Genomic DNA, 25,215 nt, shown 5'->3' on the forward strand with positions numbered 1-25,215 from the left:
GATTAAGTAATAATTTCAATTAAATATTTTGATATAATAAAAAAAATGACTGCATTTCTTAAATTTGATAAAAAGGAATAATAGAAAATGGAAATTTAAAAATAATATCAGTAATTCAGTAAAATAAATTAATAATTATTATATTTATGAAATTGGAATGTCTCTTCTTTTCATTTGTTTTGTTTTCTGTTTCTTGAATTTTAACATCCAACCGTGTTTATAGTTATGCACATGCTTTCACCGTTAAGATTTTAAAGTTATAAAATCTAACGATTCATTAAACTGCGAACTCTCTCTCTCTCTCTCTCTCTCTCTCTCTCCCTTTTCCTTGTTACCTTGTTCATTCGAAGAAACTTGTCATTTGTTTCGTTACAATTATTACTGAATCTCGTTCAATTTTTTTTAACTTGATTACAAAAATCACTCATGCTTCGATTTCTTTCCAATGGGTCAAATCTTTTTCAACATTTTACATTCACCCCAGTTACTACGAAAGCCTTGCCAATTTTTACGTCTGCAACCTATTCGACGAAAGTCCTAGCCCAAAGCGAGGTTGAATTGCAAAAATCTGGAGACACATGGAAGGATGCCGCTGAAGTTTTGAGTAAATGGGGTTGTAGTGATGATGATTTGATGACAATTTTCGCTCGTTGTCCCTCGTTGCGTAATGCTGAGCCTTCTCAAGTTCAAGCTAAACTTTGCTTGCTCAGCGAATTGGGTTTAGAGTCATCTGTACTTTTGAAGATTATCAATTGTAGACCTCGATTTTTCAGGTATCGGATTAACCATAAATTCAACGAGAGGCTTGAATTGCTTACGTCATTGTTTGAGTCAAAGGATTTACTTCATAAAGCCATTGCAAGAAACCCTTCATTGCTATGTGAAAATAACTATGACATCAAAGGTGTTTTTGCACAATATGAAGAGTTAGGTGTGAGCAAAAGTGATCTGGTTCAAATGATGATTTTGCGGCCTACAATTGTTTCCAGAACTTCCTTTGATGATGAGAAGATGGAATATATAAGTAGGATCGGGGTTTCCAAGGATTCAAAATTGTACAAATATGTGGTGACATTAATAGGCATCTCTCGCATCGACACAATTCGCGAAAAGATGTTGAATTTGACAAAGTTTGGTTTTTCGGAAGATGAGATACTTGCTTTTTTTGGGAAGTCTCCTAATATTTTGACATTGTCAACTGATAAGGTTCAGAGGCATATGACATTCATTTTAGGCACAATGAAGCTTGAGGCTAAGATGATTTTGACATACCCTCATCTCTTGTTTGTTAATTTGGAGACTGTTTTGAAGCCACGAGTGCTTCTAGCATTGAAGATACGAGATATGGATTCTAATAAGCAATTACCCTCAACCGTTAAGTCATTGAGGATGTCAGAGGAGAGGTTTATAAAATTGTTTATCAAATGCCATGACAAGGAAATTGCTGATGAGTTAATGGAATTTTATAAAAGGACAAAAGAGGTTAAGAGATTAGCAGCTTCATCAAAGAATTGCCGTGCTAGAGGATTCCCATTTTGAACTACTTTTATATGCTATGCAATAAGTTTGGAGCTGAAGTTGATTTCTATTTTGTGGAAATTATTTTTCTGATTCTTATTATTAGTTTTGTGTTACAGGTGAGCTGCTAAGTCTTGAAGTGAAGAAATAATGTAGGATTGTGAAGTTTATTCCTCATAGCCCTCTGGTATTGATGTAAATTTTATGTTGGATGTTATTACAAATGCCAATGCACTAAACCTTATTTATGCTTATATTAGAATCCTATTCCAAATTAATTAAGTAAACAGATTATGGAAACGAGTCCTAAAAGAGAACTTTCGATAACTCAATTGGGCTGGCCTAGTGATTTCATGTTGTGTTTGGTACACAAGTGAGAAGAGTATGTACAAAGATATTCTTTACTGAGAGGTTTCTGGTTTGATCTTTTGTGAAAAATAAATCTCTTAGAGAGACATCATGTTTATCAATTTCTTTAATGAGAAACTTCTGTTAATGTGCTTTATGTTCCACTATATTGCTGGTTTCTGTGAAAATTACATTTATCAACTTATCTTATTTCACCTTTTTGTTCCCTCTGAACACGTGTTGTTTATGCAAACTCAGTTTGAAATACGAACGCTAACTCAATTTGTGGATGTTTATGCAAATTTAAAGATGAATACTCACGTTTGATCGAAGAGCATTTTGGACATTTAATTTTTATTAATTAGTGAGTATCTGTGCATTGCACGAAATATTTATGGTTCAAGGATTTATTATTTTGATTGATAAATTATAATACTTTGCATAATCGACTTTCAAACTCAAAATTTGGTTTAAAATATCATTTTTTATATTGTTTTAATTTTAAGGATTTTCCAATATTTTTCCTATTTTAAAATAAATTTTGGTGACGACTTCATTGAATTCGAGAAACACTCGAAATTTTAGGCCGCGAGAATAATTCCAGTCTATTACATTTTGGAATTGAAAAGAAAAAAAGTTTAATTCAACAAAATTCATGACCATGAACCACCTCCCTTTCACCTTGATAATGCCAAATTTCATTTTAATGCATATGGACGTGTATTGTGATTGAAGAGATGACCAAATTCTATTAAAGGTGATCAAAAGAGTTACACAAACTTGCAAAACCAAATTGCATGCCACTTATTGCATGAAGAACCAAAGATCACCTCAATATTGCATCCATGTTGGTCAGAGTTCAATAACAACAACGGTCAATAATCTTAAAAACCAAAGAGAAAACTTAAACAGCTTGATTGGTCAAATTAAAAATTAAAATAGATTGATTTGTTGTCTAAGAAATGGCTTATGTGTTGTCATTCATGACAAAGTTGTAAAGAACGTGGATCATTAGTTATGCAAACAGCTGTTTTAATTTTCACACGACAAAAGCGAATATTAATCCTTTGTGTGGCTCAACTTGCACAAAACTTAACAACAGTAGGACCCTGAAGCACTAAATACTTAAAACCTTAACCAACAGTGAAGATTGGATTAAGGAATCTAGAGAAGTAGAAATAATATTCTAATCATACACCGTACAATTTGAAATGCAAGATTTAATAAAAAATGTAGAGCATAATTTACACTTATAGGTTGATGATGCATATCATATAACACAATAGCGATTTTTATGCCATGAATAAATATATCAACAACAAAAAAAAAAATTGATATTTGGAAACATGAACAATTGGGGAGATCGATAATTAAAGGCTTTTAGTAAGAATGAAAAATAATAAAATTTTGAATAGAAAGGAAACGAGATAACACTCATACCTTTTAACCAGTTGCTTCTCTAAATAATACATTTCACTCACATTTTATATAAACTATTTATTTTATTTTTCAAAAAAATTAATTTTTTTTACTTTATTAAATTTAACTTGAGTTACGGAAAATTTAATTTTTTTTAAATTTATGTATTTTTGAAAATTAAAAAAAAAAATATAGTACATAAAATTCAATTTTCTAAAACACATTTAAATCAATACCTACTACCAATACCAATACAAAGATCAATGCAAAAATAATAAAAGATTAATATTATTGAAATATGCAATATGATATAAATACAATACTTAATAAAATATAATTTTTATTAAAAACAAAACATTTATATTATATTTTGTATTTTAATAACATTCCTCTTAATTAATTATCTCCTTTGTTCTTGTGGTACTTTAAATATTCTACTTTTGTCACAAAATTTTAGGGAATTAAAATACAACTAACGATGTTTTATTTTATATAGTTACAAAACACAAATACATATTCTAAACAAATATATATTAATGAATGCTTTTCATACATAGAGTCTTGTAGAGGATAAAGTGATTATAGATAGAGCAACACGTGATAATTGAACCGAAGGAGTTCTTGTATTAGCTACAATTTTTTGTTAGTCTTCACCTAAACGTTGACTTAATTGAAATCAAAATTGGAATCAATCAATGTATTCTTCATCATCCTCAAAACCACGATGGATACACGACGTATTCATAAATTTCAGAGGCGAAGACATTCGTAAAACCTTCGTTTCTCATCTCTACGCCGTCCTCTCAAATTCCGGAATCAACACTTTCCTCGACAGCGACAAGCTCGAAAAAGGAGAAGATATAGGACACGAACTTCTTCAAGCAATTTCAGTATCTCATGTATCAATTATCGTTTTCTCTAAAAAGTACTCTGAATCTAGTTGGTGTCTTAACGAACTTGATAAAATCATGGAGTGCCGTAGAACTCAAGGTCAAATTGTTTTGCCTGTCTTTTATGATGTTGATCCTTCTGTTGTTCGTCATCAGAAAGGTGATTTTGGAAAAGCTTTGGAAGTTGCTGCAAAAAGTAGGTATATAATTGCCGAAGTTATGGAAAAGGTTTTGTGTAGATGGAAAGTTGTGTTAACTGAAGCTTCCAATTTGTCTGGTTGGGATGGGAGTGCTTTCAGGTAGCTAAACCAATGCTCTAATTGTAGTTTATTGATAATTTGAGAAAGAAAAAACAAAATACAAAGACCTATTTGGTATTTAAACAATGGAAATTACTAATATGTTGAGTAATTGCCTAAATTGGTGTTTGAAATTGTAGGTTGTATCAACTTAGTCCATCACATTATCGATATTTCAAAATGATTCCTAAAATTGCAAAATGTTGATCAGATTTGTACTTCGGTTGATATTTGTAGAGACTAGAATGACATTAAATTGGTAATATCTGGGACTAATTTGAAACTAAGCGAATAATGTTAGAGATGCATTTGATGACAGATATAGACTGAATGGCAAACTTGATTAACATTTTGCAATTTAAGAGATAATTTTGAAATATTGATAATTTAAGGGACTAGATTGATACAACTCTCCCATTTCTAGGATTAACTTGAGTATTTACTTCTAATATGTTCTTAGAAAAATCTCAAATGTCTGTCTAATTAGTGATTTTTAGTATAATTTCTAGTGACATTTTAGTCCTGTTAAATACTGTTTTGACCAATATTTGAGGCTTTGGAGGACTAAATGAGTACTTTTTATATCTTACATGTCATTTGAAAATTTTGAGATGTACTTTTGAAGAGAGGTTTTGCTGAAATTTTAGTATAACTATTTTGAAAAGTACATAGGTTTTATGATTTAATGTTAGATTTGATACTTAATTAGTAATTGTGCTTTGCTAAGACTTGTCAAACTAGAGTGGTAGTATGTTTGCTAGTCACAATCTAAAATAGGGTTGCGATAAAGATGTTGAGTTTTTCTCAAGGATTAATTTGTGTATTTACTCTAGTTTATTTATTGGTTCTTTATATTTTGAGCCTATTACTATGTGGTCTTTGTTATTTATACTCACTATGTCTGCTTTATAATTATTATATTGAAGGAGTGACCGTGAATTAGTGAAGAAAATTGTTGAAGCCATTTTGCCAAAACTAGACAGCACAACCTTGTCTATAACTGAATTTCCAGTTGGATTAGAATCCCATGTGAAACAAGTGGTGCAATTGATTGAGAAACAACCTGGCGATGTTTGTATGGTAGGGATCTGGGGCATGGGAGGATCAGGTAAAACGACTGTTGCCAAAGCCATCTACAATCAAACTCATCGTACATTTGAGTGTACAAGTTTCATTGAAAATATTAGAGAAGTTTGTGAAAAGGATACTAGAGGGTATATTCATTTACAACAACAACTTATTTCGGATGTCCTCAAAACAAAGGAGAAGATACATAGTATTGCGTTGGGGACAGCTAGGGTCCAGAAAGTGCTTTCTGGAAAAAAAGCACTTGTGGTACTTGATGATGTAACCGAATTTCAGCAAATAAAAGCCCTATGTGGAAATCATAATTTTTTTGGTTCTGGAAGTGTATTAATTGTTACAACCAGGGATGTGCACATACTTAAGTTACTTAAAGTTGACTCCGTCTATGAAATGAAGGAAATGCACAAAAGTGAGTCCCTTGAGCTTTTTTGCTGGCATGCTTTTAGAAAAGCAAGTCCTATAGGAGGCTTTAGTGACCTCTCAAGAAATGTGGTTGCTTATTGTGGAGGGTTACCACTGGCTCTTGAAGTCCTTGGATCCTTCTTATTTGAGAGGACCAAACAAGAATGGATAAGTGTACTATTGAAGTTAGAGAGAATTCCCAATGATCAAGTGCACGAGAAACTGAGAATAAGCTATGATGGTTTAAAGGATGATATGGAAAAGGATATATTTCTTGACATATGTTGTTTCTTTATTGGTAAGGATAGAGCCTATGTTACAGAAATATTAAATGGCTGTGGACTTTATGCTGATATTGGAATAGCTGTCCTCATAGATCGGAGCCTCCTAAAAGTTGAGAAGAATAACAAGCTTGGAATGCACGATTTAATAAGAGACATGGGAAGAGAAATTGTCCGTGAAAGTTCAGCAAAAGAGCCTGGGAAGCGTTGTCGATTGTGGTTTCATGAGGATGTACATGACGTTTTGACAAAAAATACTGTACGAGCTTTGTCTATACAATTTGAAACTTTTGATTATCGTCCATAATCTCATCAAGATCATAAATTGCTGTTTGTTTTTTATTTTGCTCATCATAACTAATGGCTTAAAATTGTGGGATACTGGGATCCATAATCCTAATGTGTTTTCCTTCTCATGTTCATTACAAGTGTGCTTGGGCTGTGCCTTTTTATGCATCAGTTTCTAGCACTAGCAAGCAATCCTTACTTTTCTCAGCTTTTTTTTTCTTCATATGCAGGGAACAGAAACTGTTGAGGGACTGATTTTGAACTTGCAAAGAACAGGCAGAGTTAGCTTTAGTACTAATGTTTTCCAAGACATGAAGAAACTGAGACTTTTACAACTTGATCGTGTTGATCTCACTGGAGATTTGGGGTACCTTTCCAAACAACTGAGTTGGGTTAATTGGCAACGATCTACCTTCAGATTTATACCGGATGACTTTGATCAGAGAAATCTCAATGTTTTTGAATTAAAATATAGCAATGTTAAACAAGTTTGGAAGGAAGCTAAGGTATAATAACATTTTCTCTTAAAACTCAGAGGTTGTTGCCATCTTTTCGTTCACCATTTTCCTCTAACTTTTCTTTTAAACAACTATTTTCTTGCAGTTGCTGCAGAAGCTAAAAATTCTCAATCTCAGTCACTCGAAGTACTTGAAAAGCACCCCTGACTTTACAAAATTACCAAATCTCGAGAAGCTTATTATCAAGGATTGTCAAAGTTTATCCAACATACACCTGTCCATTGGAGATCTCAAGAATATTCTTCTAATAAATTTGAAGGACTGTACAAGTCTTGGCAATCTTCCAAGAGTGATCTATCAATTGGCCTCAGTGAAAACTCTCATCCTTTCTGGTTGTTCAAAGATTGACAAATTGGAAGAAGATATAGTGCAAATGGAATCATTGACAACTCTAATTGCAGCACATACTGGTGTCAAACAAGTGCCTTTTTCAATAATAAGGTCAAAAAACATTGGATATATATCCCTATGTGGATTTGAAGGATTATCACGTGATATTTTTCCTCCTCTCATTTGGTCTTGGATGTCACCGACAATGAATTCCGTAGCACATATTCCCCCTTTTGGTGGCATGTCAATGTCTCTTGTTTCCATAGATGTAGATAGTAATAATTTGGGCTTGGTCTTTCAATCACCAATACTTAGCAGCTGTTCAAAACTTAGAAGTGTCTGGGTACAATGTCACTCAGAGATTCAGCTGAAACAAGAGTTAAGAAGATTTCTTTATGATCTCATTGAGTTGGAAATATCACATGCATCACAAATCTCGGATCCTTCCTTGAAATCGATTTTGATTGAAATGGGAAAATGCCAAATAGTCAACAATACTTTTGGCAAGAGCTTATCACAGGTTCCTTCTCTATCCTCCCACTTTACTGATTTTTAATTAAGAGAAAAGTAAACAAACTGTTTTACATAACTGACAATAGTATCGTTCTTAATGTTATGAAGAGAAAATAGCTGACAGAGAAAACGATGGGATTCTTTAAGATGTTGATATTAGTCCTTATTATAGTATTAGACATTCTTCAAAGAAGGGAATGAAAGTAACAGTATTGTTCCACTAGAGCTAGTTTAGACTAACCGTAAAAGTGCCGCCTACAGTTGAAAAAATGAAGTGGTAGAAAATGAAGAAACCAAAAACAAAGCAAAGAGATGAACGGCAGAGGCAGGGGGCTTATGGAAACCTTTGAAAGATGGGAAATTTGGGGAGTTATAGCATAAAAAGGTATTGATTTTTCCATAATATCTTTGTTTCAAAAGTCAAAACCAAAGCAGTGTGTCTCAGCATCAGTTCCAAAATTTGTCTTAAGGACATCAACTAGGAAAAATGGAAGTCTATTAGTCCAGTGCTTTTAGAAAAAACTAGAATACTGTAAAAGTTGGAAGATTTCTTGCAGTGGTGACATTGAGACTCAAAGTAGCTCAAGAATACAATAGATGAGTGATCAATGAATGGGAGTGACCCAATGGAAACAGGGCAAATGTCTAGAGATGCACATGCAACAGACTAAGCAAATGGCTGCATGAATGGTAGAACCGATAGGAAAGAAAAACATAATAGAGCATATGGGAAGTAATAGTGTGTAATAATATGATGAGAAAATGAACATTAGCCCATTACAAGTAAAAGATGTGCTTTGCATAGTAGTTTTACAAAGTTTTGCAGCTATTGTAGAAATCGGTTCTTACATTTGACTGTTTACTTTCCATCAGTATCCTTGTATGTTTTTTCTGAGTAGGGCACTATTTTGACACTCTAAATGGCACAAATGTTCATTTGCATGCATAATTAGACAAATAATTAAGCATATGTTCATGATACAGGGATTGACAACTGATGATTCTAGTGCCTCTTTCCTTCCGGGTAATAATTATCCTTCTTGGTTAACCTATACATGTGAAGGACCTTCTGTATATTTTCAAGTGCCTGAGGATAGTGTTTATGGTATGAAGGGAATAACTTTATGTATTCTTTACTCATCAACACTTGAAAGCACGGCAAATGAATGTCTCACTAGTGTCTTGATCATTAATTACACTAAGTTCACTATTCAGATATACAAGAGAGACACAGTTATGTCCTTTAATGATGAAGATTGGCAAGGCGTAGTATCAAATTTAGGAGTTGGTGACAATGTGGAGATTATTGTAGCTTTTGCCAATGGATTGATTGTTAAGGAGACAGCTATCTATCTAATATATGATCAGTCAAATGCTATGGAAATTGAGTCATCAATTACCGTGGAAGTTGAGCCATCTACCGACATAAAAAAGGAGCCAATGCCGGAAGTGGAAGTGAAACCATCACCTGATGTGAAAATGGAGCCATCATCTGATATGGAAGCGCAACCATCACCTGATGTGAAAATGGAGCCTTCACTTATTGTCAAGAATGAGCCATTACCGAACTCAAATAAAAGAATATTTACAAGACTTGCAAAGAGAGTGGGAGAATGTTTGTGCTTGAACCAGAACTGAGATCTCAACAATTTTTTATTATGCATGACTTTGTCCTAACATGGGATTCCCTTGTGTATGTTTTATAATATTTTTCTGGGAGGGAGGATGGACAATGCTTATGTTACTTTTGTATATACCAATGAGATCTATGTGGTGTTGTTTCATTCAATTAATGTTGTTCTGAAAATTTGTAGAGTTTCCTTTCTAATTATTGTAGTACTCTTATGATTGGAAGAGTAGTTGGCTATGAAACCCGGATACATAGTACGAGTGCTACGATAATACAATATGGCATAGATATGTTAACAAAATTTGTATTTGAAAATTTACACACATGAAGAATCCTTATAAAGAAAGATATATTAATCATTCTAATATATAACTATAATGATAATAATTTTCATAATATATATTAATTGATGTGTTTAAGATATCATTAAAACTATCATTAAAAGAATTTAAAATAAGTATTGATTTTATACAACAGCAAACAATTCAAAATTATTTTTCTTTGTCTCTTCACCTAATACTATCATCCATAAAAAATATAATTTTTAAGTCACGTTCATCGAGAGACAATTTTCATAAGAATCACAATACCATCACTCATTTATTAAAAAAACATGTCTCATATTTTTTATTCCCTTTGTCTTTAGTAGAATATGTATCTATGAGTTTTCATAAAATATCTTAAAAATATTGGATTAATTATTTTTTTAAAAATAAAAGTAATATTTCTAATACTTTTAAAATAAAAATGGAAAGTATCAAATATCGAAATACATCTCTCATTTTGGAGTATTCAAACTTGATAATATCTTTCAACTTAAATACTATATTAATCCATTCCAAATTGCATTGCATTCTGCAAAAAGTTTGGCTTATCTTCTTCAAAGCGTTGACTTCAATTTCTTCAAATCAATGTCTTCTTCATCATCATCATCCTCCAATCATCAATGGCTCTACGACGTATTCCTCAACTTCAGAGGAGAAGACACACGTAGCAAATTCGTTTCTCATCTCCATGCATCACTCTCAAATGCAGGAATCAACACTTTCGTTGATTACCAACTTGACAAAGGAACAGAACTTGAATCTGAACTTCTGAAAACAATAGAAGACTCTCACATATCCATTGTTGTATTCTCCGAAACATACACAGAATCAAGTTGGTGTCTTAATGAGCTTGAAAAGATTATGAAATGTAGAAGAATTTATGGGCAAGTTGTTGTGCCTATTTTCTATGATGTTGATCCTTCTGTTGTTCGTCGTCAGAAAGGTGCTTTTGGAAATGCTTTGAGACGTAGTGCAGATAGTAGATACTTTAAAGGAGAAGCTGTGGAATATGTGGTTTCTAGGTGGAGAAATGCACTCATTCAAGCTTCAAATTTGTCTGGTTGGGATGTTACCAATTGCAGGTAAACAGATCAATCTTGCTTTCTACTTTCAAGTTGGTTCTTTTATGGTAATTGTAAGTAGCTCAATTGGCTGTGGGAGGAAATTGGATTAGGTGCTGTCAAATTTTTTACACATTCGAAGACACAAGTGATCTTGATCACACAATCTAAAAAATTGCAAATTTTAATTTTATATTTTCAAATACAGATCCTAAATTTGAATTGTCCAATCTTAATTGAATGGTTACCGATGTCTGACTGCGTACGTGGAATCCGGACCACAGAAGTCGGGTCCACAGTGGGAGTGGTATAATGGTGGTACTTATCCCTATGTACCGGGTTCAACTCACGTGGAAGACAAAAACTAGCTAATTTGCAATTGGGGCAAAGGAGGCGAAAAGCTGTTACTTCTCTGTCCCTAATTACAAGCACTTATTGGAAAACAATTATCCCAAAATATAAGTCTCTTTCATGTTAGTCTCTGAAAATGCAGTTTTTGACTGTTGTAATGTTAAGGATTAAATTGACTGACGTTTTGATAATTCGAAGACTAATTTGAATTTTTTATTGGGTGGGTCACAGACCAAAACGACAACACCCTACACTTTCATAGACTAAAATGATGGTTTACCCTTATTTTTTCCCAAACATAACCCTAATTAATGACCACCCTAATTAATACTACTAATTAGTCTTGAAATATGAAAAGTCAACAATGAATACATCTATACACAAATGATAGTTTAGTCATATTTCTACACAAACAATGGACACATTCACTACACTATCAACTTTTCTTAATAAGAGTGAAATATGCAATAAGTGCTTATATTTAGGGACAAAGAGAGTATAAAACTAGGCCATTAAAGAGAAGATCAAACAAAATAAGAAAGATGATTAAATCAAGGGGTCAAATGAAGCTTATATAGTCAATAACAACAACTAACTCTCGACTAGTGTAATTAATTTGTAACTAACTTTTACATCTCTAATATTAATTATTGGAGAACTAGTAAAAATTATGTGCAAGTTGCCTTGTAAATACAACTTAGATGGTAAAAAGATGCAGGGACACTTGATATGCAATGATGATCACATTAGTCTTTTCAAAACAAATTGATAGACACAAAAGGACTAATGTAATTGAAAATTTTAAATTATGAAAATTATTTTAAAATATTGTTAATTTTAAGACCAAATTGTGTGATCCCAACAATTTCGTAGGAATGAATTCAAGATTCACTCCATGTTTTCTGAGCTATAACCTTTCATCGTTGTTGCTCATTTTATTGTTTTATGATTATTGTTACTGAAGGAATGAAGGTGAACTAATACAACAAATTGTTGAGGATGTTTTGACAAAAATACAAAACACATTCTTGTCTATTACTGAATTTCTAGTTGGATTGGAATCTCGTGTACAACAAATGATCGAGTTTATTGAAAATCAATCAAACAAGGTCTGTATGATAGGGATATGGGGAATGGGAGGATCCGGAAAAACAACCACAGCCAAAGCTATCTACAATCGAATCCATCGAAAATTTGTGGATAGAAGTTTCATAGAAAATGTTAGAGAAGTTTGTGAAAAAGATAATAGAGGGATTATTCATTTACAAGAACAACTTCTCTCAGATGTCTTAAAAACGAAGGAGAAGATACATAGCGTTGCATTGGGGCCAATTGTGATTGAAAATAGACTTAAAGGAAAAAGGGCACTTGTTGTACTTGATGATGTGACCACATCTGAGCAATTAAAAGCCTTGTGTGGAAATCCGAAGTTATTTGGTTCAGGAAGTGTGTTAATTGTTACAACTAGAGATGTACGTTTACTTAATTTACTTAGTGCCGACTATGTCTGTACAATGACAGAAATGGATGAAAAGGAGTCACTTGAGCTTTTCAGTTGGCATGCTTTTGGACAACCGAGTCCAAATGTAGACTTCAATGAACTCTCCAAAAATGTAGTAGCTTACTGTGGAGGATTGCCACTTGCTCTTGAAGTCCTTGGATCTTACTTATATGAGAGGACAAAACAAGAATGGAGAGGTGTATTGTCGAAATTAGAGAGAATTCCCAATGATCAAGTACAAGAGAAACTGAGAATAAGCTATGATGGTTTAGAGGATGACACAGAAAAAGATATATTTCTTGATATATGTTGTTTCTTTATCGGCAAGGACATAGCCTATGTTACAGAAATACTAAATGGTTGTGGACTTTATGCTAATATTGGAATACCTGTCCTCATAGAACGAAGTCTCATAAAAGTTGGAAAGAATAACAAACTTGGAATGCATGACTTGCTACGAGACATGGGAAGAGAAATTGTTCGTGAAAGTTCAGGAAAAGTGCCTGGGAAGCGTAGTCGATTGTGGTTTCATGGGGATGTACATGATGTTTTGACAACAAATACTGTAAGAAGAACTTTCTCTGTATAAATTTAAAACATTTGATCATCCTTAAAATTCTCATGGTGATCATAAAGTTCTCTGTACAAAGTTTCCCATTACTAGTCTATACTTTTTTTCTTCCAATGCAGGGAACAGAAACCGTAGAAGGATTGGTTTTGAAGTCGCAAAGCACTAGTGAAGTTTGCTTCAATGCTGATTCTTTCAAGGAAATGAAGAAACTTAGACTTTTACAACTTGATCATGTTGATATTACTGGAGATTATGGACATCTTTCTAAAGAAGTAAGATGGCTCCATTGGCAGGGGTTTACATTAAACTATATACCCAATTACTTTTATCAAGGAAATCTAGTTGTTGTTGACTTAAGGCACAGTTACATTAAACAAGTTTGGGATGAAACCAAGGTGTGATATTAACGTTTTCTTTTGAAAAACTACAAGTTAAAGGACTATAGTAATTGTTGCCACACTTTTTTCTCTATTTTGTATTTTAAATATATATCTTTTTGCAGTTGATGGAGAAGCTAAAAATTCTCAATCTCAGTCATTCCAAGTACTTGGAAAACACCCCTGACTTTTCGAAACTGCCGAACCTAGAAAAGCTCATTATGAAGGATTGTCCAAGTTTGTTCAAGATACACCATTCCATTGGTGATCTTAAGAATGTTCTTTTGATAAATTTGAAGGACTGTACAGGTCTTAGAAGTCTTCCTAGGAAAATCTATCAATTGAAAACTTTGAAAACTCTCGTCCTTTCTGGTTGTTCAAAAATTGACAAATTGGAAGAAGATATAGTTCAAATGGAGTCGTTGACAACACTGATTGCAAAAGATACATCTATAAAAGAGGTTCCCTATTCAATCGTAAGATCGAAAAGCATCGGTTATATATCCCTATGCGGATATGAAGGATTATCACGTGATGTTTTTCCTTCTCTCATTAGGTCTTGGATAACACCAACCATGAATTCCCTACTCTATGTTACCCCATTTGGGAGCATGTCATTGTCTCTAATTTCCTTTGCTTTTGAGAGTGATAATTTGGGCTCTTTATCACCAAATCCTAGCAGGCTTTCAAAACTTGAAAGTTTTTGGGTTGAATATCGCTTAGAGGTTCAAGTAACTCAAGAATTAAGAACATATCTCGATGATCTATACAATCTAAATTTTACTGAGTTTGAAGAAGCAACATCACAAAGCTCAGGTCTTTCCTTGAGATCACTTTTGATGGGAATGAGCAGTTGCCACATGGTCGCCAATACTGGAAATAGCATATCACAGGTAATTCCTTCTCTATCATCTTGCATTTTCTGATTCTAATTACTAGTTTAGTTAAGAAAATATGTTCCGTTTGCATTTCTTTGTTGTCTTAAAAATCAAAAGTCCCTAAAGAGATAATATATTTAAAGTATCTATCAGATAAACTAATATAAATGATGAGAGTCTGACATGTAACATAGAAGTGAAATAATTAGTCATCAAAGAAACTAATTTTTGAAGGACAACACTGAAATTCATTAGCACTTTAAGGTGATTTCATTTGGAAGTGATCCTTCAAAATCAACTAAGCTAATACTAATACTTTTTATATAGACAATGTCAGGGGAATCATCTAAAGTTCACAAGAAATATAGACTTCCAGAAAGTTCAGAAAAACAGATTAACCAGAGGATAGACTCTCAGGTACTAAAAAAGAAATCGTCAAGGTAATTTCCTTTATTTTCTTCATAACTTCATTTCATCTTACTCATATATTTACTTATTTAGACAATTCGCGTGGACTCTGATGAGGAATATGAAAGCCTCCCATCATTCAAACGCACTAGGAAGGTGACTAAGGTTATTTTCACTTATTCTGGAAAAGACACTAGCAGTCATTGCTTCTAACTTTACTTTCTGAACTCTTATGTATGTAGTATTCAAATGAGAAAGAGAGGGAAGACTTGGGAGAAATTCCTTTCACAACATTTAAGAAATTAAAAATTAAGCATTCTAAAGAAAGGAAATCCAAAACTCATGAAAGGAGAACTAGAAAACCTCGAATGAACAGAGAAGGAGAAGATTCTGTCAATAGTTTTGAGGAAACAGAATCATCCTTTAAAAAGGCAATGAAGGTAAACTTGTTCATGCTTTTGACTTCTTCCTCTTAACTACATCATTCTCATTGTTTTACTATTTTCAAGCAGGGTCCCCTTAAATTTGTTAATCAAGAGAAAAAGAAAATTCAGTCTAAATTCCAAATTCTTGAGCGCACAAACATGCATGTATGTAATATATGTATCTATGTACATCCGTTCACGTATTTTACATTTTTTTAGCAGAGTGATCACTCAAGTGATGATGAATCTACTTCATCTGCTCACTCCATCATATCAAAGGAAAAGTCAAATTCTTTGAGAAAGGCAGGTTTTTATTAAAGCACACAAAATAATGCAGTTATCATGTCACGTAATTGTTTTTGCTTAATGTTGAGTATTCATTTATCAGGAGATTGAAAATTCTCATCAAACATTACCTTCAGTGAAGAATAAGGCACCGGATGCCATAAAAGTCCCCTTTGATTTTATCAACAGCTTACCTCAGGAAAAAATTCTTGAAAATGGTGCTTCAACCCCCATTTCTCTAACATCACCAAAGGGTTCATGTCCTACAGAAAAGGGTCCAAGTCCAACAGAAAAGGGTCCAAGTCCAACAGAAAAGGTAGAGAAAGTTTCTTCTAAACAAGAATCAGTTTCTGAGTATTCCTCAGTTGATTATTCTAAATACAAGGAACTTATTGAAGAGGATCCTCTAGCCATGATGGAGAAACTCCTTTCTGGTGAAGTCAGTTATTCTTCTAAGACTTCACAATCTACAAACCAAAAAGAAACTACTGAAGTTGAGAGGGAATCAATTGAAACACTGCTTGATGACTTAAGACATCTAGCTTTTTCAAGGAATCTTTTGAAATATCTTCCCAATGACATGAACCGTCGAGAAAAGGTAAAAGATTTATTACTCGAACTCGATGATAGGGTCGATGAACTGTCTGAGAAACAAGTTTTGGGTCTATCTGAGTTCACTAAAATCTTCAAAGAAGCCACAATCATCATTGATGATAGTCGAGATAACGCTGATTCTCTTCAAGAGCTTGCAGTGAACCAAAAGAACACAATGTCTAAACTTGAGGCTTCCAAGGACAAAGTAGAGAGATTTGCTGAATCAATTGCTGCTGGACAGAATAAAGTCAAATATATAGATCATCAAATTGAGGATATCGAAACACAAATTCAAAAACTTAAACAGCAAGTAAATAAGCTTCGTCTAGAAAAGTCTCTCTTGAAAGATACTTGTTCGAGATGTCAAGAAAAAAGCGTTGAAAATATGAAAGAAATCAAAAGTATATCCTCAAATGCTGTGGAAATCCTTGAGAAAACTTTAAACCTTGAAAAGAAAGAACAAGAATTCAATTTGAATTACAAGAGACTTCAAGAGCATTATACCAAAATGAAATCAGCACCTCCTTTTTGAATTTAGACCTTTTTTAACCACTTTATAATTTGCATTGTGGTATGTAACAATCATTGTAAATGAAAAAAATTTCATTTCTTTGTGGCATGTAAATGGGAATTATAGTTTTCTAGCTCAAATATTGAAGTTAAATATGAGCTTCTGGTACTGTGTTGGGTTTTACTTGAAAGAAAAGGAAATAGTGAATCGTTTTGTGCTTGATTTAAAAAGTACATTGTTGATACACTTTTTTTTATAGGCTATAGTAAATATAGGTTTGAAGTTACTTAAAAAGCATATAATTTACTGTTGAGACTAAAGGTTGATATGTTACAGAAGTTTGCGAAAAGGAAAATAGGGAGATTATTCCTTTAAAACAACAACTACTTTCAGATATCCAGAACACAAAGGAGAAGATACATAGCATTGCGTTAGGGGCAACTAAGATAGAGAAAAGATTTAGGGGAAAAAAGGCACTCATTGTACTTGATGATATAACCACATTTAATCAGATAAAATCACTATGTGGAAATTTAGGTTGAGATTCTCTACCTTTGAGTTTCCTATATTGACTTTATATTTGTCTCTCTCTTAATCAATTATTTTCTTTCATCTAAATATTTTTATCAGTTATTTTAATCACCAATTTTATTTTAAAATACACTAAAGTCACCAAAGTCACCAATCACTAAAAGTAGAGAATCCGCTTTCGAAAAAATGTCATGGTTTGGTGATAGTTGGTCAACACTATCAACAATACATAAATGGTGTTATGGTTGTTTACATGTGGATGATATGTTAATATTTGGCACCAATTTCGATGAAGTAGAAAAAACTAAAACATTCTTATAAAAAATTTGGTATGAAATATTTAGGTGAAACATATGTGCTTTTAGGAATTAAAATCATAAGAGATGGTGTAAATATTAGTTTATCCTAATTTGATTATATTGAGAAAGTGCTAAAGAAATTTGATCATTTTGATTGTAAATATGTTTCTAACCTCATTTGATCAAAATGTTAGTTTACAACCACATAAAGGATATCATGTGGAACCAGTATCCATATAAAGAGCTTGAATGACTAAGAGATATGTTGTATGAGATGTCAATTTGGACAAAGCCAATGACCGTATTCATATATTATGATAGTCAATCAACACTTTCAAAAGCATATAGCCAAATATATGATTAAAAAATCTAGACATATTGATTTAAGACATAGCTATGTAAGGCTATAAAGAAGCCCATGGAATGTTTTAAAAGCCCATAACAAGTTCGAAGAGAAAAATCCAATTTCTCATTTCACTTTGAATTTCACAATTTTTAAAAAACCCAATTTTATGTTTATCATTTTTACTGTCTAGTTGAAATATTTAATTTTATTTTTATTTTGGGAAAAAAAAAATTTGAGAAAAACTTGTCTATTTAACTTTGTTTCTGAATTTTTTTATAGAAAAACAAATTTAGAAAATTTTTTGTTTTTTAAATATCTAGTAACCAAAAAAAAAAGTTGAGAAAATTTTTTTGCTACCAAATTCTTCGTTTTTATTTTTTTTATAAACATAAATAATTTTCTGCCAATTTTTCGTTTCTAAAATTTCCGGTTGAAAAAAAAATTGAGAAAAAATCATGCTAACTAAATTTTTCATTTTCGAAATTTACAGTTGTAAAAAGAAGTTGAGAAAATTTTTTACCTGTCAACATTTTTCATTTTTGAAATTTTAAGTAGACAAAAAAAATTGAGAAGTTTGAAAAATAAAATTTTCGTTAGATATTTTCAACTGAGAAATTCATTTTTCAATTTTTTGGAATAAAATTTTTGGATAGAAAATTGTCTGATTTTGTTACTTTTAGTATTGATTGGGGGTATTTTGGAAAGTTCATGGACAAAAACTACCATGTAGGATATTGGTACAAATATGGGATATAAAATCAATTTTTCAAAGGTTAATATAAAAAGTCCCATCGCACAAAAATAAAAAAATAAAAAAAGTATGTTGTAGGTTGGATTTATGAGATTGAACTTGAAAGTTACAAACTCTTATGAAAAGTTAGACTCCATATTACTTCAAATTTTTTTCTTATTCATAAATCGTATAAAAAACCTTTAAATTTTCTCCGAATTTAATAATCTGAATGTATATTTTAAACGTTTAAATTAAATAATCCAAATATTTATTTTTTGATATTTGAGAATATTTGGAAGATGAGATAAGAAATACTCTAAACTATCCATTTTACACTTAAAAAACCCAAAAAAACAATTGTCCTACCCCATCTTCAACCTGTGTTATGAAAAAGACAGTTTATATTTTTTGGAATATAAATGTGTTGCGAAAATCTTAATTTAAGTTTATTGCAACAGACTTTTTTTTTGGAAATTTTAAAGTTTGAACTTTTTAAAACTCAATTTTATATTTTCGAGAACACAAACGTTTTTTTGAAAGATTAAAGTTAAATTTTTTATAATATTTTTATATTCTAAAAAGATCTCAAAATTTAAATTTTCAAAATACATTTGTGATTAAATATTATAAAGTTGATCAAGCCACTGTTAAGTCTATTCATTTTCTTTGTAATTAACATATACTTGTCCGATAAGTACATCTCAACCTTAAAAATATTCCTACTTTGATTACAAAGCTTCCAAGAGATATTCCAAGAGATACAATCAAAGTGATCAATAGAAAAAAAAAAAAAAGAAGGAACTATCGATCTAGAAATAGAGGATAATTCGAACTTGGTTTTAGGATACTTACTTGTTTTGACTAAATACAAGAATTGTGTCTCTACAATAATATATTTGGCTGAAAACTTAGTAGGTTCAAAAATCAATACTTGTGTTATTCGTACGTAGAGTTAAGGATCTTCAATAATATATTTAGGCTGACCAATTTAGCTGCCTAATACGTGCATGAATCATGGAATAAGGTTACATATAAATTGACATACAATAATTATATATCAACTAGAATATTATCCGCAATTTGTGCGGATTTAAACTTTTTTGAATTAGATATGTATAATTTATTAATGTATTAATTTTGTAATAAGTAAGGTTATAAAAAGAGTAAATGAGATAAAAGAAATTGTAGAGTTTGTAATTAAATAAGTATTTTTAATTCTGAAATAATATGATAAAAACAATATTTTGTAAAAGTTTAATCATAAAATATTTACAATTTTTTTAAGGATGGAAACATTATTATTAATCAAAGTAAAACTAATCATAAATTTTACGATCATTGAATTTAAACTCTATCTATAATTTATATAATTTAACCTCATGGACTTAAAATATTAACCATGATTTAAGTGAAAATTTATATAATTGATAATCGCAAGCTTTATTTTTATTAAAGTATATAAGTTATCTGAGTAAAAAAAATATATAAATTATTAAAATTGTAATATTTTTTTCGCCACATTTTAAAATATTTCGAAAATGCTCATAATAAATACATGTATGGATAACTATTAAGAGAAAAGGACATGAAAATCATAAATTGATTATTGTTATTTGTGCATTACATACATGGTAAATATATGTGTCAGTGCAGTAATAATAATAAAAAAGGTACAAATGTTGTATATTAATTAGTTTTAATAATTAAATAAATAAACATTTAAAATCATCTAGATGTTTTATCAATTATATTGCTAATTTTTACAAAAATATTTTTGTTTCAATATTATTTATTTATGTTTAAATCTTCTAAGATTGTGTATTTGTAATTTATTATTGGTTTTTAAGTTGTAATGGTTATGCTTTTATATATTTTATAGTCATTTAAGATCATATGTTATAATTATTTAAATATAATTAAAATGTAGTGATCTATTTATGTGTAATGAATTACTAAGAGTAACTTGTATGAAATTAAGTTTGTTGTAAGAGTTATAATTTTTTTTTGTTACTTTTAATTATAGAGTTATGAAATTAAATTGTGATGATTATTATTTAATTATATACTTTGTGGTCTTTTAAGATGGTTGTTACATTTTAATTATTAAAATATTATGAAGTATTTAAATATAATGAATTATCAATAATAACTTAATATGAAATTAAATTTGTAATTTAATAGTTATATTTTTTATTGTTAGTTTTTTAATGATAGATATGTATGCAAAGTTATGGTATTAAGTTATAGAAAATGATTATTCTTTAGCGATAAAGTTAGTTTTTGGGTTTATCATAGGTTATTTTTATCAAATTCATCTTATTCAAAAAGCGTCGGACTATAAACATGAATACATTGCATTTTTTTAATTGTTTGTATTTTCTTCTTCTTTGTGGTATTAAGATGGTTGTTACATTTTAATTATTAAAATATTATCACGTATTTAAATATAATGAATTACCAATCGTAACTTAATATGAAATTAAGTTTGTAATAATAGTTATGTTTATTATTATTAGTTTTTTTAATTGTAGAGATGTATGAGTTAGTGTTTATGGTTGAACGGATATCAAAACAAATTTGCTATGCTATTTGACATTGTAATTTTTTTTTGTTAAAGTGAACCGTAGTATTTGTTTATATATAGTTGAATTAAAATTTAAAAAAAAATAAAGGAATTGAAAATGTCATTTTGTGGTTTAAGAATTTAAAAGTATTCAACAAATGATTTGTATCCAAAAGAAAATGTGTTGTTCATATTAAAATAGAACTCAAAGACATAGATAATAAAAAATAAAAAAAAAGATGAGTAAAATTAAATAGAGAAAGAAAATAACTTAATGATAAACTTTGACCCAATTTATTAAGTCGTTAAAAATGTTACAAAATCTCACATTTTCCATTGATATTTTGGGTGAAAATAGAGAAATCATATAATATTAGAACCACATAGATAAAAAAAAATTAGAAGATGGATAAAATTTAAGTGGAGAAAGAAAAATGAACTGATTTGACCTAACCGAGAAAGTCAACAAGAGGTTACACAATCTCAGATTTCTCATTGATATTGTACAACACTTATGTTTTTTATGATGACAAAGATAAGGGAACATGATCAAGTTGCAAGCTCAAAAGAAGTCAAATAATCGAAGTCAACTATGGTCAAACATACTAGAAGTTTTATAATATAAAGGTACATGATGCAATCTAATATTCTTATATTTCAAATGCACATGAGAACCTTTCATTTTAGCATATGCATCAAAAGGATTTTCAAATTGCCAAAAATGCATGAAGAATGTTTGAAAATAAAGATTTTGACAAAATTCAATGTTGTATTCGACTACAATATGTTGTATCCGAATACAAGTGATAAGTCAGTAGCTAAAACTGAACATCTGTATTCGACTACGAGATGACGTAGTCGAATACAAGTGCTAAGTCAGTAGATAAAACTGGATATTTGTATTCGACTACAACCTAGTGTAGTCGAATACAAACAACAAGTCAATGGAAAAATTCATTCGAATACGATATTGAAATTTTGAATAAAAATTGAACGTTACAGAGGTGTATTCGACTACACACAAACTGTAGTCGAATACAGCTGTGAAACAATGCAATTTTTCAATTCTGAAATGGTTATGGATCATTGCATATGATCATCAAACCTCTAGGAACGATGGCCACTGATATGAAGTGTTGTCTATGGAGTATAAGTACCCCTATAACTTCAGTTTTAAACGCATCAATCCCACTACCAAACTTTGAACAACTTTGAATAATTTTCTGAAATATTCTCAAAGTTATTTTTCATATTTCAAGTACTTGCAATATATTTTTATATCATTGAGAAATGTTCTCTAGTATACTTGAAATATTATTGGATTGATATAATTGTACAACTGTTATATTCAGATTCTTCGTCAAAAACATTTATTGAAAAATCATTGAAGTTATTGTATTGTATTTAAAGAAAATGGTGTACTTTCTTTAAGTATTCTAAACTAAGATAATGGTGTGCTATCTTAAGAAGTATGTTAGAAGTTTGTAGCAGATATCCTAGGGTGGGATTTGTACATATTCTAATAATAGTGGAAGAGGACTGGATGTACCTTTGGTCATAAGGGGTACCAGGATAATATCGTTGTGTTTATTATTTTTCTGCCATTTACTTTTTGCTATACATTATCTTAATAAAAAAAATCGATCACTAAATCTCTGAAAACAAGAAAATTTCTAAACACCTACTTCACCCCACCTCTTAGGTGTGCCTCTGTTCTTACAATTGGTATTATAGCAGGTTCCGATAATTTGCTCCTCGATCCTTATTCATGGCTTCCGCATAACCAGTTTTTAGAGATGGTGGTAGTAGCAATAAACCACATTGTTTCGTTGGAGAACACTATGACTTTTGGAAGATACGTATGCAGGCATATCTTGATGCACAAGTAGATGATATTTGGGATGCAGTAGAAAATGGTCCATATGTTCCAAAAACAGTCATCGACAATAAAAAGAAAACAAAGACAAAAGCCTCATGGACATATGATAACAAAAGAAAAGTGATGTTTGATAAGAAGGCCAAAAACATATTACAATCGGCACTTGGGATGGATGAATTCTTTCGTGTGTCTCATTGCAAAACGGCTAAAGAAATATGAGATACTCTTCAAGTAACTCGTGAAAGAACTATTGAGGTAAAACGTTATAAACTCAATACATTATCTCAAGAATATGAATTATTTCGAATGCAGCCCGAAGTGTTAAGATCATTAACAAGGGCTTGACAACCGAAAGTAACTGCAATTTCTGAAAAGAAAAGCTTATCAAAGATGTCTCTTTCTGCACTTTTTGGATAACTTCAAGAATATGAAATCGAACTTGGAAGGATAGAAAAGAATGAAAGTCAAGAAAATGAGACAAATAACATTGCCTTGAAAGCAGAGTCAAAAGAACAAATCAATTATGAGAATTCAGATAGAGATGAAAACATCACCTTCCTCGTAAAAAAAATTTGGTAAGTTTCTAAAAAACGATAAAATTTTTAAAAAGAAAAGTTTTAGAAAGAAGGATGTTTCCACTTCAAGCCAAAACTTCACTTTCTTTGAGTGTGGTAAGCAAGGACACATAAAGGAAGAGTGTCCAAACATTGTCAAGCAAAATGCTCTCAAAAATAAAGAATTCAAAAAGACCTATATAGCATGGGAGGACAATGACGTTAGTTCATCTTCGGATTCAGAAACTGACGAATGTGCAAATGTTGTCTTGATGACATCACATCAATTTGACGAAGAAGAAGAGGTTAGTAACAAAAACTCTCCTCATAATAACGAGGCAAATAGTGAATTAATTATTGAATATAATGATGCACCAAATGCCATTAAAGAACTACTTATGGAATGTAAAAATCTGTTCAAAATAGTGTTAACTCAAAAGAAACAAATTTCATATCTTCAACAGAAGATTGACACTATGGAAAAAGATTCTGAAAAATTAAAAGAGAATTTTAAATGCAATAAGTGGATTGGAAAATACGAAAAGGGACAAGTTGGATTGGAAAATATTTTAAATATGCAAAGATATTCAAATGACAAGAGTGGTCTTGGTTACTCAAAATTTGATAAACCAAGTATAAATAAAACCATATTTGTTAAAGCAAGTGACCAATTCAACCATGAGAAAGTTATAATTATGCAAAAAATTAATTAAGAATGTTAATTATGATTCTAAATGTTATGTTAATTTAACTTGTGCTTTTGAGTGTATTAATTTAAAGATAGGATTTAAACAAGCAAAGAAATCATCATAAAAAGGCAAGAAACTAAACAGAAAAGAATGGAGAACATTCCTAACAAAATCTGGAAAATGAATAATGTTTTCCAGTTTTAAGAATGATTATCATAGTTTCAAATCAATCAATCTCCACTAGTTAAAAGAAGTTTTAGCTTCTGGATTTTACATCTATATCTTCATCACTTGGAAAGGAACAATTTGAGATGATCAGATTCAAAGAAACTACTCGAATCACAAAGAGAGAAGATCATGAATTAGCAAGACCAAACATATTCGAACCTTCTCCAACTTGACTATCAAGAACAAAGAACATTCTTGACAATATTGTGATCATTCTCAAGCATGTTAACATCATTCTCTAGCATTTTAACATTAATCTCTAGCATGCTAACACCATTCTCCAACATGTCAAACATCAATCTCTATAATGATAACATTAATCTGCAGAAAATTCTCATCAGTCTCCAGAATGATCAGATTTGTCTCTAGAATGATCAAATAAGTCTCCATAATGGTCAAATCAGTCTCCAGAATATTCAGACCAGTCTCCAGAATGATCATCGATCTCCAGAATTTTCAACATCATTCTCCAGCAGACTATCATCATTCTCCAAGTTGTTTTGGCAGAATCAAATCTCTAGATCGAAGCAATATCATTAACAAAAATATCTGAGGTATCAAGGATCATTAAACACAAAAGAAC

At 31.0% G+C, this 25,215-nt stretch overlaps 2 protein-coding genes across 2 annotated transcripts; both read left to right on the forward strand.

Annotated features, from left to right (window-relative positions):
* The first annotated feature begins 268 nt into the window (after nt 1–268).
* On the forward strand, nt 269–2,023 carry LOC101512780 (uncharacterized). Its single transcript, XM_004510172.4, has one exon. The coding sequence runs from the start codon at nt 427–429 to the stop codon at nt 1,537–1,539; it is 1,113 nt and encodes a 370-aa protein (XP_004510229.1). The 5' UTR covers nt 269–426; the 3' UTR covers nt 1,540–2,023.
* A 1,811-nt stretch (nt 2,024–3,834) lies between these two features.
* On the forward strand, nt 3,835–17,065 carry LOC101511388 (uncharacterized). The gene is given in 14 exon segments (XM_073363681.1): nt 3,835–4,474; nt 5,401–6,502; nt 6,762–7,037; nt 7,135–7,899; nt 8,877–9,562; nt 10,268–10,930; nt 12,225–13,326; nt 13,452–13,727; nt 13,835–14,602; nt 14,915–15,004; nt 15,089–15,151; nt 15,238–15,435; nt 15,640–15,723; nt 15,809–17,065. Coding segments are annotated over 14 exon segments (7,590 nt in total). The 5' UTR covers nt 3,835–3,980; the 3' UTR covers nt 16,832–17,065.
* Nucleotides 17,066–25,215: the final 8,150 nt, after the last annotated feature.

The sequence above is a fragment of the Cicer arietinum genome, chromosome 7, assembly GCF_000331145.2.
Source record: "Cicer arietinum cultivar CDC Frontier isolate Library 1 chromosome 7, Cicar.CDCFrontier_v2.0, whole genome shotgun sequence".
NCBI classification, from domain to species: domain Eukaryota; kingdom Viridiplantae; phylum Streptophyta; class Magnoliopsida; order Fabales; family Fabaceae; genus Cicer; species Cicer arietinum.